The following is a 17389-nucleotide window of genomic DNA, read 5'->3' on the forward strand; positions in this document are numbered from 1 at the left end:
GCTCTAAAATCGCGGTGTTGTTACATAAAAATGACTCCCATATTAATATCGCACAATTTCAGTATCACAATAAATATTGAAATATTGCCAGATACCTTTAACACTTTTGATTAAGGGGGGACGCTGTCTGAAAGGAACTCAACTCTGGGCAAGAGAGATGAAATGTAGGAAATTGATTATACCCCCAAAAAAAAAATTGTTGGAAATAGCAAGGGATATTCATATATATTTTTTTTAGAATTTTCAAAAAAATCCTTTTTTGAGAAAAATGAATTTCAATTCTTAAAATATTTTTTTTTAGTGTAATTTTTCTTTAAAATTTATTCGGTATTTTTCCATGAAAATTTAAAAAATTTGCCACATTTTATCCTTTGACCAGAATACTGAATACTATTTGGCGTAATATGCATATATACAGCCAATCCATGCCAAACCGATATAGTGGTTCTCAGATTTTCGTGAAAAGTGGTTGTTTTATTCTTTATCGCAAAACATTAGACCCGTATTCTTTTATTTTTTCAGTAGGGTGACCATTTCCATTTTAGGGATGTCCGAAAAATCAACTTTTTCCTCTTTTTTCCAAAAATGACTTTTTTCAAAAATTCATAAATTTTGAACTACTAAACCGATTCAGATGATCGACATATGAAATTAAAGGTCTTTTTTGAAAAAATACTACACTCGCTGAAAATTTGAACTCTGTTCTCATTGTTTTTTTATTGTTTCCATAGTCTCGGGACCAAAGGCGCTAAATTTTTTTATATTTTTTCTGAAAAGCTTAGGATTTTTCACATAACATATGTCGAAACCAGAGAGGCGTTTTTCTTCGTTTTTGAGTTATTATTTTTCAAAGTTAACCGATGGTCCAAAAAATCATTTTTTGCCATTTTTTCCGCTACAAAAAAATCATAACTTTTGATCTACTGGACAGATTCAGCTGATCGACATATCGAAGTAAAGCCAATGAGCTAGTGTTGTTTGAACAAATATTAAACTCTGAATAAAAATGAATTTTGTTTTCATAGTTATTGATTATATTTATTTTTTATAGCTTACATCGTTTCGGGACCAAGGGCGCCATATTATTTTATATTTTTTCCTGAATGCTAAGGTTTTTTCACATAATATATCCGAACACCAGAGATGTATTATTTTTCGTTTTTAAGTTATGGTTTTTCAAAATTAACATGTTTTCAGTTTTCGTTCAATATTTCCATGTGACTAGAATGGATGTATGTGACTATAATTTAATTAATTGGCAAGTGTGTTATTTTTTCAAAAATGGCTAGCTAGTAGACTTTAATTTGACATACCGATCATCTGAATCGGTCCAGTAGTACAAAAGTAATAAATTTTCGACAAAAGTCATTTTTGGGAAAAAAAATGATTTTTTGGACCATCGGGTAACTTTGAAAAATCATAACTCAAAAACGAAAAAAACACATCCCTGATTTGGAGATATGTTATGTGAAAAATCCTCAGCTTTCCATAAAAAATATTTAAAAAAATAGCTCCCTTGGTCCCGAGACCATGAAAACTATAAAAAACGAATACAATCAATAATGACAAAACCAAAACCTGGAATCTTTGCATGCTATATCGGTTTGCCATGGAATGGCTGTATAGAAATGAAAGCCGTAGTCCTTCGTCAAAAATATTTGATGTTCCAAATAAGACTTATTTCTAGAAAAAAAATTAACATTTCGAAGTTAAGATGAAAGTTAATTGGCTATTATAAGCACAAAGTAGTAAACATCAAAAAAAAATTGAAGATTCCAATTGGCTCACCAGGAAGTGTTTAAAATGATATTTCAGCGGAATTAGATGATCCAGGAGTTAGTTGTCGAAGTACAAATTTATAAAGAGGGTATATAGAGGGCTTGAATCTAATTGATACAAACAATCATATTTATTATGCGTTTTTAAGAAAAAATAATAACAACAACTTTTAAAAAAATTTTAAATTAATTTTGTCATGCGTTTTAGTGCTTCTTTCTATCTTTTAGCCATCCCTAAATTTCCGCTAACTGTCCTGGTCTCAGATAAATCATTTTTCCTATTGAATGTGGTGCTTTAAAGTATTTGTTGTGACCTCCGAAAAATAGTGGTCTTTCCAATTCCCGACGCGTATTAGATTCCCGGGGTGATTAAATCGCGCTCTCCCTTTATTTGTTGCGTGGACTTTGATATAAAGCAGCTCCAAAGCTTCTTTCTATTGGAGCTTAATTATTGCACGCGATCACACTAATTATAGTACAACATTTAAAACTTTATTACTCGTTACATTTACACAAACTCTTTATTAGACGATTAGCACTACATTTATACTACTAAAAACTATGTCTTATTCTACTATTCAAAATGATGGCCGGCCGTGCGTCAATTGTTAGTTGGACATTCAAATACTGAGAGATGGTATCATGGATGCCGCGCCTTTTTATATTGTAACAATGTTACGACAGTAGAGTAATTTCGTACTGCTCGAAATGATCGGCACCTATCGGAAAATAGTGCAGTCGTGTATTCGCTACAGTGGAGCTTTTCGACTACGACTACCGTGAAGCTTTTTAGACTACCTACTACATTACTGCTATGACTACTATAGTCTTTTTCGTATCATACATAGCCGGCCACCTAAATTTGACAGCTCAAATTTACAAAAACAAAAGGCATGACATGCACGGAGCAACAATTTCACCGAGGAATGCAATTTTTGATCAAAATTACTAACTAATCTTCTCCCTTTTTAGCTATTTGTGTTCCTAGAGTGTCGTTCGGTTCGTTGTCATAAGGAAGTGGAAAAATTCGCGAAATAGGACGCTTGTAGGTTCCACTGGCAGTTCTCAATGTCGCGACTCGTACCACTCCGTCTGCTCCGGGATGAATTTGTTCGATGCGTGCAAGTGGCCAAGAAACGGACGATTTTCCGTCTTCCTGGACTAGGACCGTTTGTCCGACTCGGATATCCATCGAAAGTGAGGATTTCTCCCGCTGGTGGTTCAATTCGGTCAGATATTCCCTCCTCCATCGGTCCCAGTGTTGTTGGATGAGTTTCTGCAGCTGCTGATAGTGATTGAGTCGGTTGGTTGGTACGTGGGTGTAGTCCGGATCCGGCAGGCTGATAAGCGGCGACCCGATGAGAAAGTGCCCGGGAGTGAGGACATCCAGCTCTGTTGGATCGCTTGATAGGGACGTCAGAGGTCGGCTGTTCATATTCGCTTCAATCTGGGCCAGCACAGTCGCATATTCTTCAAAGGAAAGCTGGGTGTTGCCGAGTGTTTTCACCAGAGATGTCTTCGCAGATTTTACAGCAGCCTCCCATAGGCCACCAAAGGACGGTGCTCTCGGCGGTATAAAGTGCCACTGGATCCGATGTTTGCTGCATTGGCTGACAATTGCTTCCCGGGTGCGTTTATTTTTGAAGAGACGGTACAGTTCGGCGAGTGTGTTGTTTGCCCCTTGGAAATTCGTACCGTTGTCCGAGTGAATCTCAGTTGGCATTCCGTGATGAGCGATGAAGCGACGTAGAGCTGCGATGAAGGCTTCCGTGGACAGATCACAGACCAGTTCGAGATGTACAGCCTTGGATGCAAAGCAGACAAACACGGCGATGTATGCCTTTCGTGGTGCTGCTCGTCGGTGCGCTGGTTTCGTGTACACGGGTCCACAGTAGTCCACTCCGACCACAGTGAAGGCTCTGCAAGGTGCTGTACGAGGCTGCGGTAGTTGACCAACGGGTTGCGTGACAGGGACAGGGTTTTGGCGGAAGCATTGCGGACACTTGCGACACACAAGATTGACGATGGCTTTACCGTTCACCGGCCAGAATTCTTGCCTCATCGTGGCTAAAGTCATGCGAGGACCAGAGTGCATGCAGAGTTCGTGATAGTGTTTGGTGATAAGGCGTGTGAGTGGGTGTATTTTAGGTAGGATCATAGGGTGCTTGGTCTGATAGTTCTCTGAAGAGTGTTCAAGTCTGCCACCGAGTCGGATGATACCTTTTTCGTCGAGGAATGGACCAAGTAACCTCAACGATGATTTGTTGGAAACGGATCGAGTTTTAACGAGCTCCTTAAACTCTCCAGTGAACATCTCCTGCTGTGCAATCTTCGTAAGCGTTTCTTTGGCGTGCTCTAGCTCCCCGACTGATGCGAGTTGGTGAGGATAGGGGTTAGGTTTGCGACGACAACGATTCAGAAAACGAAGAACTAAAGCGATGATCCGAACCAAACGCCAGAAGGATGAGTACCGGTAAAATAGGAAAGAATGCTCCTGTGGTTGATGTATCACAAGTACCGTTTTTCGCCGTTCTAGTAGATCTTCCGGTGGAGTACCAGTTATGTGTTTAGGCCAATATTCATCCGATTTCGCTAGCCAGGAAGGACCGTGTCGCCAGATGGTGTTTGATACGAATTCCTGGGGAAGCATTCCGCGAGAAACGTGGTCCGCCGGGTTTTCTGTTCCCTTCACGTGATTCCAGCTATGGCCGTGAGTTAGCTGTTGAATTTCAGACGTTCGGTTCCCAACAAACGTTTGCCAAGTATTGGGTGGTGCCTGTATCCAGTGGAGTGTGACCGTTGAGTCCGACCAGAACCAGCAAGGAATACCCTCCATCCGCAGCGCTGCTGAAACCTTGGCGTATAGTTTCGCCCCCAAAAGTGCAGCACAGAGCTCGAGCCGCGGCAGACTAAGCCGTTTGAGAGGGGCAACCCGTGATTTTGCCGCGACGAGCTCGGTTTTAATTTGACCTTCCTTGCCGGTTGAACGTGTGTAAAGGCAGGCACCATACCCAACTTCGGACGCATCGGTGAAGATGTGAAATTGTGTGGAGATCGAATCGGCCAGAAAGACGAACCGAGGAACCTTGTAGCCTTTCAGAAGGGTCAATTGGGCCGCGAATTCCTCCCATTTCCGGGCGATATCGTCAGATATAGGATCATCCCAGTCAAAAGTTGACAGCCAAAGTTGTTGCATCTTTATCTTGGCCCATGCCACAACCGGTGAGACCAATCCGAGTGGGTCGTAGAGTTTCGCAATTGCCGAGAAAATTTTGCGTTTTGTCCAAATGCCTTCGTTCGTAGATGGTTGTACTTCGATGCAAAGCTGGTCTGATCCGGTTTCCCACCCCACTCCTAGCGTTTTAATTTTCTGGTCCGCTTCGAAGTGCAGCATTGTTTCTCCTCCAAGCGCTCCGATGGGTAAGTTCTCCAGGACTTCTGGACTATTGGAGCTCCATTTACGCAGCTCGAGGCCCCCTTCGGCCAGTAGTGATTGGACTTCCTTCTGCAGTTTTATGGCTTCTTCTACTGTGTTTGCTCCAGAGAGAAAGTCATCCATGTAAAAATCTTCTTGCACGGTCCGTGCTGCAAGTTCGTACTTCTGAGCGGAATCCAAAGCCAGTTGCTTCAGCACACGTGTGGCGAGAAATGACGATGGGGACAAGCCGTACGTGACGGTTAGCAGCTCGTACACCTGAATTGGTTCTGATGGATCACATCGCCACAGGATTCGTTGAAGGGGAATGTCGTCGACGTGGATTAAGATTTGCCGGTACATTTTCGTGACATCAGCGACCAAAGCGATAAGATGTTTCCGGAAGCGGAGCATCAGATCCAAGAGTTCATCCTGAATCGTAGGGCCGGTGAGTAGAGCTTCGTTCAGCGAATGATTTGTGGACGTTTTCGCCGATCCATCGAAGACTACCCGTACCTTTGTGGTGGAACTAGATTCCTTAAATACCGGGTGGTGGGGAAGGTAGCAGACCGTTTTATCTTTATCCAAGCGAGAATCGTCTGCTTCACCGATGTATTTCATGTGGCCCAGCTTGATGTACTCCTTCATGAAATCCACGTACTGCGATCGTAGGTTTGGGTCTCGTTCCAATCGTTTCTCTGTCTGAAGAAATCGTCGCAGAGCCGTCTGCTTCGATTCGCCAACCATGCTGCTGAAGTTCATGCGTTTGGGATATCGCACGATATATCTGCCGGTGTCATCGCGTGTGAATGTGTTCACGAAGTGCGTCTCGCAGTCCTCCTCTTCCTGTGACCGTGGCGTTTTGATCGTCAACTCTTCAACCGTCCAGAATTTTTCGATTGCCTTGTCCAGAGATTCTACCTTGGCAACGTGACAGCTGACCCGTGTTGATTCATCCATGCGTTTTGCTTCGCCGGCTGCCACCCATCCGAACACCGTATTGACAAATACTGGAAGCGTATCGTCGACCTTGCGAATTTGCAACCGGCCACCATCGCGTACATGGAAATCGTAAAAGTACTGTGCACCCAATACCAAATCGATCGGACCAGAGATGTTGAATTCAGGATCGGCTAGAACCATATCGGGTGGAATTTTCCGTTGCGTTTGTGGAAGCGAGACAGATGGCTGGTCGTCGGTGACCTGCCCCAGAACCAGAAAGTCCAATGACGTCGAGAAATTCTGCACCCGAGAAGAAACTGTGGTGGAAACTTCGAAAGCCGTGCGGCTTCGTGATCGTCCTATTCCAGTTATTTCCACCTTCCTATCCCGCCGTGATAATTGAAGCAGCTTGCAGAGATTTTCCGACATCAGGTTGACTTGGGAACCAGAATCCAAAAGTGCCCTTGCGTGGTGGGCCCTTCCCCATACGTCCTTCACGTTTAGCAAAACCGTGAGTAGAAATGAGTGTGACCTTGGCTGCCCCATCGCCATGTTGGTTGAAACTGATGCTACCGAACTAGAAACCAATTGACCAGAGTTCGAAGCGCCGCCGGAAATTGATGGAGCAGAAGTGTTACCGTTGTCATTCGCTGGAGTGGGGATAGGAGCAGAACTAGATCCAGAACCAGGGAAACCAGGATGCAGCAACGAATGGTGTTTTTTGGAGCACGTTTTGCATCGGAATTTAGATGGACAATCTCTCGCTAAATGATTCCGACCCAGGCAGTTGCTGCAGAGCCGCTTGGAGTTTGTAAGCTGCAGCCGTTTATCCACCGGAAGACTAGCGAAAGTTGGGCACCGAGTAATCCAATGCTTCTCACTGCAGGCGAAGCAGCTTGGGAGCGAGTTCTCAGTCGCCGAGTTAACTGAAACTTTAGTTGGACGGAATTTGCTACCACTGGATGACGACGAAGACGTGGAGAACATCTGCTGATCGACAGAGACAGCATCCAGCACCCGAGTTTGCCTTTTGAGGAATTCGACCAATGAAGCGTACGACGGTTCTCTATCCGGTGTGACATTTTCCTCCCAACGCTTCTGAATGACCTCGTCCAGCTTCGAGACCATTAGATGCACCAGCATCGCTCCCCATACATTCGTCTTCTCCCCTAGTTGATCCAGGATCTTCGTGTTACGTTCGAAACAGTCGATGAGTTCATGCAGGCCAGTCGCTGATTCCCTCCTGATTCTAGGATATTCGAACAAGGCGTTCAAATGACGTTTCTTGAGGAGGTATTTGTTGGAGAACCGATCAACCAGACTATCCCAAGCCACCCTGTAATTAGCCTCACTCATTGCATAAGAATCGATCATCTTCAAAGCATCGCCCTTCAGAGAAGCACGCAAATAATGGAACTTTTGTATGTCGGTTAGTTCCACCGAGGAGTCGATTAAAGCCACGTAAGTGTCGTGAAACGGAAGCCAATTTTGGAAATTGCCATCAAACTCTGGTAGGTTTATTTGAGGAAGTCGCACGGAAGCATGTACATGAGGGACGTTGTTTGTGTGTGTAGTCGCAGTATTTGGTGTCGCATGTTCTGTAGTTAATTTTCTCGCTAACCCTGCCCTTACCTCGAAATATTTATCCTCGAAATCGGCCCTCGACTGCTGGTAATCCAGTAAGCTTTCTTCGTTGTCCTCCATGCCTTCGATATCGCTCTGGAGATCCTCGAACTCCTGATATTTTTGATCGAGCTTCTCCAAACGAATCTTGACCGCTTGTTCATCGAATTCTTGTGTTGTTTTCAGGAAGTGGTCCATCCGTTCCACGAAGTTGATGACGCAGTCCCTGCTGCGTATCAAGGCCTTGTACTTCCTCGACGTTGACATGCTGCTGGCACCGGATAGAATTCACGAATAACAAGCAAGAACTGTGAAGCAAAGAAACCAGCAGAGTACCTCCCAGAAGAGAATATTGTTCGTTGGACAGGAACTCACCTGGTGAGCCTGTCAAATAGGCCTTGTATTAAATTAAAAAAGTTGTCTCTGCTTTTCCCTTCGTCGTCTGGTGTCCAAATTTGAATTTTGCACTCCCCAGTCAGCCCAGAAGCTCTCAAACACTCGATATCGTCTAACGTCCACCAAGCTGTATTAGAAGTGTCCTTACGAGTCCTCCATTAGTCCAATTAACGCGTAAGAACCGTTTCAGTATCCGGCCACCAAGAACTCCGTCGAAGTAGATTGAAATGAAGGACCAAGAAAACGACCAGGTAGAGATGAAAGCGGAATGTAAATAGTTGGACAGGTCCTCACCTTGAAGGCCTGTCTAATGAGCCTTGTATTATATTTCAATCTCTCCTTAATCCTGATTCCAAAATCCGTGATCGCAGCGCCCAGTGAATTCACATTGATCGTGATGGCGCCTCGTGATTGTGTAACGAGTGAAAATGGCGCCAATTCAATTGTCCAAAGACCCAATGGCGTCTCTGCGTCGGTACGTTTCCAAAGAACCACTATCCTGGTCACGGCACCAATGTTGTGACCTCCGAAAAATAGTGGTCTTTCCAATTCCCGACGCGTATTAGATTCCCGGGGTGATTAAATCGCGCTCTCCCTTTATTTGTTGCGTGGACTTTGATATAAAGCAGCTCCAAAGCTTCTTTCTATTGGAGCTTAATTATTGCACGCGATCACACTAATTATAGTACAACATTTAAAACTTTATTACTCGTTACATTTACACAAACTCTTTATTAGACGATTAGCACTACATTTATACTACTAAAAACTATGTCTTATTCTACTATTCAAAATGATGGCCGGCCGTGCGTCAATTGTTAGTTGGACATTCAAATACTGAGAGATGGTATCATGGATGCCGCGCCTTTTTATATTGTAACAATGTTACGACAGTAGAGTAATTTCGTACTGCTCGAAATGATCGGCACCTATCGGAAAATAGTGCAGTCGTGTATTCGCTACAGTGGAGCTTTTCGACTACGACTACCGTGAAGCTTTTTAGACTACCTACTACATTACTGCTATGACTACTATAGTCTTTTTCGTATCATACAGTATTTTAATCATATTAACACTAGATTTACGGATGTTAATTATATATATATATTTTTACTGAAGTGAGCCAATATGGCTCACACAAGAAAATTGAAATTTTAGCAAAGAAAATAGTTCCGAATCAATTTAAATGAAATGTTTATTATCAAAAAAAATACGATAACATTTTTTACATATGAACTCTGTTTTCGAAACACATTTTAAATGAGTCAAATTGGCTCGGTCTGTAAATCTAGTGTTAATCATATTATATTTCTCACCAGGTATTCAATATTTTCAGTACTAATTTTCCGTACTTCTTCAGAACAAATATTTTTTAGAATAAGAAAATTATTCTTTATTCTATATATAAGTATCTAAAACAATTGATAATTAGTTTGTGTAGAAATAGTATATAGATTAAGTAAGTACCTTAAATTAGAATAGTTTTAATATCTTCTTCTTCTTCTTAAATGGCACTAACGTTCCTAGAGGAACTTCGCCATCTCAACGTAGTATTACTTGCGTCATTTTTATTAGTACTTAGTTGAGATTTCAAACAAATAAATAACACGCCTTGAATGCATTCTGAGTGGCAGGCTTAGAATGCGCGTGACCACAGTGCAAGCCGGAAGAATTTTCTTTGACGAAAAATTTCCCCGACCAGAACGGGAATCGAACCCGAACCCCCGGCATGTTGTAAATATCGCTATATTGTAAATATAGCGATTATAATTTATACTTTTACTATTCACCTTTTAACATTTTTGTAAGACAATCGTTCAATTCTTTAACTTTCTTCTGTTTATTTTCTGAAAATTTTGAAAGTTCTCTTTGTTTTCTTTTCTCTCTCTTTCTCTATCCTCTCTCTATCTGTCTGCACACCACAAACCTAACACAGTAACACTCATCTTTCAAAAGGAAGCAACAGAATCGTCTTATGTACTTCTTGAAGTAGAAATAAATTAAAGGCAAACTGAGCCTGGAACAAAAAAAGTTCTTTGACTCTATCATTGTTCCAATTCGACCATATGCGTAGAAAGATTTTTTTTAATAAAGTATTATTCTCTACCATCTTCTGAGAGGTTCCAGAAACATGTTATATTTTATGTGAGAAAAGGGTTTTCTGACTTCAAGGGGATGAATCAAAAATTATTCAATTGTCTTTTGTATTCAAAAGAGGAAAAATATACAGCCATTCCATGGCAAACCGATATAGTGGTAATATTAGATCCGTGTTATTTTTATGAGTGTGCCCATTTACATTTTAGGATGGTCCGAAAAATCAGTTTTCCCCTTGTTTCCTAAAATAACTATTTTTAAAAATTAATAATTTCACCGATTCAGATGATCGACAAAATCAAATTAAAGCCAATTGACAGATCTCGAATTGGATTTCAAATGTTCTTATTTTCTTTGGTAAATTATAACTCAAAAACAATAAAAATCACATTTGGATTTTTGGATATATTATGTAAAAAGAACCACGACTTTCAAGAAATAATATAAAAATATATAGCACCCTTGGTACCGAACCCGTGTAAACAATAAAAAAACAAATGAATTTTACGAAAACGAAAATTACCAGAATAAAATGCAAAATTTTTGTGCAAGTGTAAGATTAGCTTATTGGCTTTAATTATAGATATGTCGATCATCGGAATCGGTGTGTTATTTTAGGAAACAAGGAAGAAAATGATTTTTTGGATACCCTCATAAGAAAAACACGTGTTTAATATTACCACTATATCGGTTTGGCATGGAATGACTGTATATTTTCCCTTATTTTGAATACAAAAGAAGATTGAATAATTTTTTATTCATCCCCTTCAAGTCAAAAAACCCCTTACTCACATAAAAATATAACATGTTTCTGGAATCTCTCAGAAGATGGTAGAGGATCCTATTTTATGAAAAAAATTTAAAAGTTTAAAAGTTATAAATTTTTTTTGAAAGAGAGATACGAGTAACGTTCAATTTGCATTTCTGCTGTTCGGAATTTGAGACAAAAGTGTTCGAAATTTGAGGCAGTGACAAAGATTGTGTTCGGAATTTGAGATAAATGTAATAAACATATTTTTAGTTTTTTACGATGAATATGTATTTGTAAATCTATATTGCATCCATAAATCGAATTAATTCTGTGAAACAGTTTCATTTAGAGTGATGATACTCTGTTTAATGGCCAACCAAGCATAGGTGTTCGAAATTTGAGACGAAACAGTACATCTTTCAGTAGCTAGCTACAATGGAAACGTCTCGCAGTTTTCCAATTCTCGTAGAAAAGGCATACAATATTCTTGGTGATCAAAAAGCAAGCCTAAATAAGATATGATGAAAAAATGATATCTTATATTTGAGGCATAAGTTCACAGATGTCTTGCACTTCAAACAACATCAACAAACGTTCGATTATTATCACTGAAATAAGTTACACCCCGGGACAGGTCAAAAACGAACGACACAAAAACAAACACATTGAATGAGAGGGTTCCGGTACGGAAAAAATTTAACGGAAAAACTACCCATGCAAATTACCCTTTTTTCCCCCCGGGGACTGGTCCCCACCCGAAGCGTCAGGGTGCAAAAAAAAGGCGAACGGAGGCGAAACTTGGAATTGAAATTCAATCAGCTGTCAGCAGTAACCCTGCAAAAAGGCACCCCGAACAGAGGAGGAAAAATAAACTTCAGCTGAAAATGGTTCTTCCAATTCGCCAAGTTGACTCCTTGGGAAAACTTGGCCCAGGCGCTTCGTGCGCGCGTGCATCATAAGCTCTGCTCGGGACGGAACGTTCGCACGGAAAGAATTATTATTTAATCGAATCGATCGGTACGAGACGCCTCGAGGGACTCGGGATGAAACGCATTTTTGGGGGTTAGTAAATCATGTTTTTGATCCGCCTGCGAAGTGAGTGATAGCGGGATTGTGAATAATTTATTCAACGCTCGGGCAATGCAGGATTAAGCGGTTGGATCGTTATGCTTAGGAAGTTTTAATCAGTTTAAGGAATCGAGTAATGTAATGTGGATAGAACGAACGGAAAAAATCTAGCCGAAACCAGGGCAACGAGCAACCAAATGGTCCCAAATGATTGCTGCCCCGTGAGTGCAGCGCGCCCATCGGAAGTAGAACGGAAGTTTTACGGCGGTACGAATGTTGGCAGTCTCCGAGGCAAGCCACCCAAAAACGAAACAAAAAAACACACGTACAACAGGATCTCTCACATGGTACATGGTAGCTTTCCTGGCCTGCTCTCAAGACGCTGAATGGGGTTTTTACGTCCGTAATTTTCTTGATTGCAATAAAATATGCATGAGGAATGGTTAGCTCGAGGTGCATATTTTATAACGGTGGGCTGATTATGTGCCATTGTATGGCCCGCTGTTAAAATAATGGGAGTGTATAGTAGGTTGTATAAAGAGACGACATCAATGAAACAATGCTTCGGCACATTTCAGTTTTCATCATGTAATCGCTTCCAGGAGTCTTTTATGGGGAAATTCTACGATACAATCCGTTTTCTGATTTTGGAATCATTGTTCGCCATCTGTTTAAATTTTCGGTGACCGGAATAAATCGCCACAGTAAACAACTGCAACAGAAACAACCGCTTAGAAAAAGTGTAGTAGGCTAGAAATATTTGGCGCGGGAAAAACATCATGTGCCTCACATTTCTATTATAAATTTATTCTCTTGTTCTCGTTTTTCGAAATTTATTCTGAGGACAATGTAATGGGGACGAAGTCCCCATTTGGCGAGGATAAGGAATCGAGGCGGCCCATGCCGCCAAGATGACGCAATCCGAGTCCACCGCCGACCCGCCGTCGGAAGCGGCGGTGTCTCGCACGCAAACCTGGGATCCACTGATTGCCCGGTTAGTTTGAAACATAGGATACGATCCTTTAGCAATGTCCGACCGAGCTCTAGCGAGCGTCGGACGGTATACGTCTGCCCGGGGCGTTACGTTTGCCTGGGGCGATACGTTTGCCCGGTTAATTCTTGTTTTGAAATACAATACCGCGCCACAATATTTATAGCCTACTACACATTTTATAAGCGGTGGTTTCTGTTGCAGTCGTTTTCTGTGGCGATTTATTCCGGGAACCAAATTTTCAGACACAGTTTACTTTGTTGGGTGTTTGTACAGTAGGATAGAATGTTAATCAGTAAAAAGAGTGGTTCAATATCAATTGATTTCTTGAGCAAGGCGTGGAACACAAATTATGTAATTATGTATTATGTAAATCAAAATGCGGCTTTTGGATCCCCTCCTACCCTATGAAACAATGAGTAACACAAAGCATACCCCTTTCCCCCTTAAATTACGTAACCCTAAAAAATTGAAGTACAAAAAAAATATTGAAATTTTGAAAAAAAAATGTTGGGATTTAGAGATTCAGTACTACTCTAATTCATATTTAAATGTGTTCCCACGCCTTTGTAGATATGTGTGATTTTTTTTCTGTGTTGCGCGACAAATATTTATTTTTATATTTCCAAAGGGTCTGGCTAGGTAAGGAAGTAAGAAGTGCCCCCAAACCAAATCACCAGCTGTATGGAAAATATTGTATAGGGTACTAAATATGAAATTTTGACAGTAGTACTATATATTTCAGTTCTTATATGGTACAACATAGGATCTATGGTGAAAAAAAAATGTCATGGCTCTCAAGTACTGTCAAGCATTTGATAATATTGAGTTGAGGAAAAAGAAATGTCGTATTTCTGATCGAAATTTGACGCTTTATTTAACATACTTAAAATTATCCAATTTAAGTCAAATATGCGCCGTTTTGTTCGCAAACTTGTTGCCATTTAGAATGCAACTTCATTATACAGTCATTATACAGTACAGGGTGTATCTTCGACAGCCACTACACCAGAACGAATTCGATCAAACCAACGCTATGCTGTGTGAATCGTTACAGTATCGGGTCCATAAACTATACGAATTTTTTCGGCCGCCTTCGTTGCAGTTTTACCTCGCAGGTAGTAAAAACGTGAAATACGCGAATTTATTATAGGTGTCGTTGTAAGCGCGTAGTTCTAGTTGTATTCATTGTATCGAGTCATACTATAGCTTGTTGGAAAGGTATTTTATATAGTATAGTCCTTGACAGTGTTTTGTTTGATTAAGTCGTTCGTGAGTTATAGTGTCGCAAATATGGAGAAAAATAAAGAGAAAATCCGACATATTTTACAGAACTACTATGACAAAGGCAAAAATGCATCTCAAGTTACCAATAAAATTTGTGCAGTTTATGGACCCGATACAGTTTCCAGTTCCATCGCACAACGATGGTTTCAACGTTTTCGTTCTGGTGTAGATGTCGTCGAAGATGCGCCACGCTCCGGAAGGCCTGTCGTCGAAAATTGCGACAAAATCGCTGAATTAGCCGAGAAAGACCGGCATAGTAGCAGCCGTAGCATCAGGCAAGATAATAATATAATATGGGGATAAGTCATCAAACCGTTATTAACCATTTGAAGAAGCTTGGATTTAAAAAGAATCTCGATGTATGGGTGCCACACAGGTTGACGCAAAAAAAAACATCTTTGACCGTATCGACGCATGTGAATCGCTGCTGAATCGTAACAAAATCGACCCGTTTCTGAAGCGGATGGTGACTGGCGATGAAAATTGGGTCACTTACGACAACGTGAAGCGCAAACGGTCGTGGTCGAAGCCCGCTGAAGCGGCTCAGACGGTGGCCAAGCCCTCATTAACGGCCAGGAAGGTTCTGCTGTGTGTTTGGTGGGATTGTCAAGGAATAATCTATTATGAGCTGCTTCCCTATGGCCAAACGCTCAATTCGGACCTGTACTGCCAACAACTGGACCGCTTGAAGGTAGCACTCATGAAGAAGAGGCCATCTTTGATAAACAGAGGCCGCATTGTCTTCCATCAGGACATCGCCAGGCCACACACTTCTTTGGTGACGCGCCAGAAGCTCCGGGAGCTCGGATGGGAGGTTCTTTTGCATCCGCCGTATAGCCCGGACCTTGCACCAAGTGACTACCACCTGTTTTTGTCCATGGCAAACGAGGTAGTCAGAAGTTAGCCACAAAAGAGGCCTGTGAAAATTGGCTATCCGAGTTTTTTGCCAATAAGGAAGCGAGCTTCTATAACAGGGGTATTATGAAGTTGGCATCTCGTTGGGAACAAGTCATCGAACAAAACGGCGCATATTTGACTTAAAACAGATGATTGTAACTTATTTTATGAACAAAGGAAAATTCAAAAAAAATACCGCAGGACTTTTTTGACAGCCTAATATATGGTACAGCAATATGAGAATTTTGTTTTTCTTCCTTTATTAAAGAGATTTTCAGGCGAATGCTGGTTCATCTCTATGATATGAGAATCATACGAGCGAGCGAAACAAAAAACAAATGAGCTTTCCGCATACTTTGCCACATACACGGCCCAGACCGATAATAAATAATACTTTTCTTCATACTCTGCTTTTTTCTTTTAGAAAACACTTTAAAACTTCATTTTATAATCAGGTGCAATATTATCACGCATTTTCTCATCAGCATCATTAGCTATAGCGTGGATAGCGTAGTCGTGTAAAACAGTCTTGCATTCCAGCCGGCCTTGGATCGATCCCCGTTGACGTCGTTTTGGACGTTTTCTTTGGGTGCAATCCCAAAAAGATGAAAAAAGAAAGAGATGTCTGCTTCCACACATATGAACATTTTAAAGCGTTGGGGAACAGATGACATTATTTGCTCATTTGACGCTTCAAGGCACGAAATTGCATGGTTTCTACCGAAAATGAAATACTTTCTGACAACGCTAGTTTGGTTGTACTCTAGTTTGTATTCAAATTTCTTCCTACGTCTATTTTAGGTATGTGTGATTTATTTTCAGAATTTTTAGAGTGTTTTTTGCGGTACAACTTGGTTGTACTTGGTTGGGGAAAAAGAAATGTCGTATATTGTCAATATATGGCAACACTTAAACATATCTTGTGTTGTACTTACCGCATCGGGTCATACTATACGGTTATTCAGAGACGACAATCTGTGCTACAAGTGTCGTTTTGACAGTGTTGTAATTGTCCTTTTCAGTCTCAAGTCATAGCGCGTCAAAGATGAAGTCCACTAAGCAAGAAATTCCCAAACCATCGCCAAACCCGGATTGACGACCAGGAAGGTTTTGCTGTGTGTTTGGTGGGATTGGAAAGGAATCATCCACTATGAGCTGCTCAACTATGGCCAGACCCTCAACTAGGTTCTCTACTATGAACAGCTTGATCGTTCGAAGGAGGCGATTGACCAGAAGCGGCCAGAAATAATGAATAGGAATGGTGTTGTTTTCCACCAGGACAACGCTCGGCCTCACACATCTTTGATGACCCGCCAAAAGCTACGGGAGCTCGGATGGGATGTCCTATTGCACCCACCGTATAGTCCGGACCTGGCTCTAAGTGATTATCATCTCTTCCCATGCGAAACGCTCTTGGTGATACTAAGTTGGCATCAAAAAAGCTTGCGAAAACTGGCTGTCTGAGTTTTTTGCAAATAAGGAGGGAGGGGTTTTATAGGGGGGGGGGATAATTAAGTTGCCTTCTAAATGGCAACAAGTTTGCGAACAAAACGGCGCATATTTGACTTAAATTGGATAATTTTAAGTATGTTAAATAAAGCGTAAAATTTCGATCAGAAATACGACATTTCTTTTTCCCCAACCCTATATATTTCAGGCATTTCGAAATTTTGAAAAAAAAATATCAATTTGAGACCCACTTTTGCTCTAATTTTTATTTAAATTCGTTCGTATGTATTTTTTTTTCAATGTAGCGTATTTTTTTCTTGAGTTTTTAAGAGGATTACGCAAAAAAAAAACAATTTTTTGGCCTTTGGGCATTTTTAAGTTATTTTGATTTTAGACCCAGTAGTACTCTTATATTTATTTAAATTTTGTTTTTTATATGTCTAAATTTTGTCGGTATATTTAGAGCATTGCGCTGCACAAAGATTTTTTTCTCGTATCTTAAAATATATGAGATTATCTTCACATTGTATTTAGATAGTTTGTCAGATTCATAGGAGTCAGCAGTACGATAGAGCTCTGTGAGAAAAAATATAGTCCTTATGGAGAGATCTTTCGGATTAATACGAACAACACTGAAAAAAAAAACAAATTATATATTTTTTTTATTTTAATCTTACAATTGAAAACCACGAATA

The 17389-nt window shown here is 40.8% G+C and overlaps 2 protein-coding genes across 9 annotated transcripts in view; both read right to left on the reverse strand.

The window, feature by feature from the left end:
• Window positions 1-17389, reverse strand: part of LOC129780249 (transient receptor potential-gamma protein) — a 313946-nt gene that overhangs the window by 132322 nt on the left and 164235 nt on the right. The gene's annotated exons all lie outside the window — the stretch shown is intronic.
• On the reverse strand, window positions 2731-8025 carry LOC129773043 (uncharacterized). Its single transcript, XM_055776595.1, has one exon. The coding sequence runs from the start codon at window positions 8023-8025 to the stop codon at window positions 2731-2733; it is 5295 nt and encodes a 1764-aa protein (XP_055632570.1).

Source organism: Toxorhynchites rutilus, chromosome 3, assembly GCF_029784135.1.
Source record: "Toxorhynchites rutilus septentrionalis strain SRP chromosome 3, ASM2978413v1, whole genome shotgun sequence".
Lineage (NCBI taxonomy): Eukaryota > Metazoa > Arthropoda > Insecta > Diptera > Culicidae > Toxorhynchites > Toxorhynchites rutilus.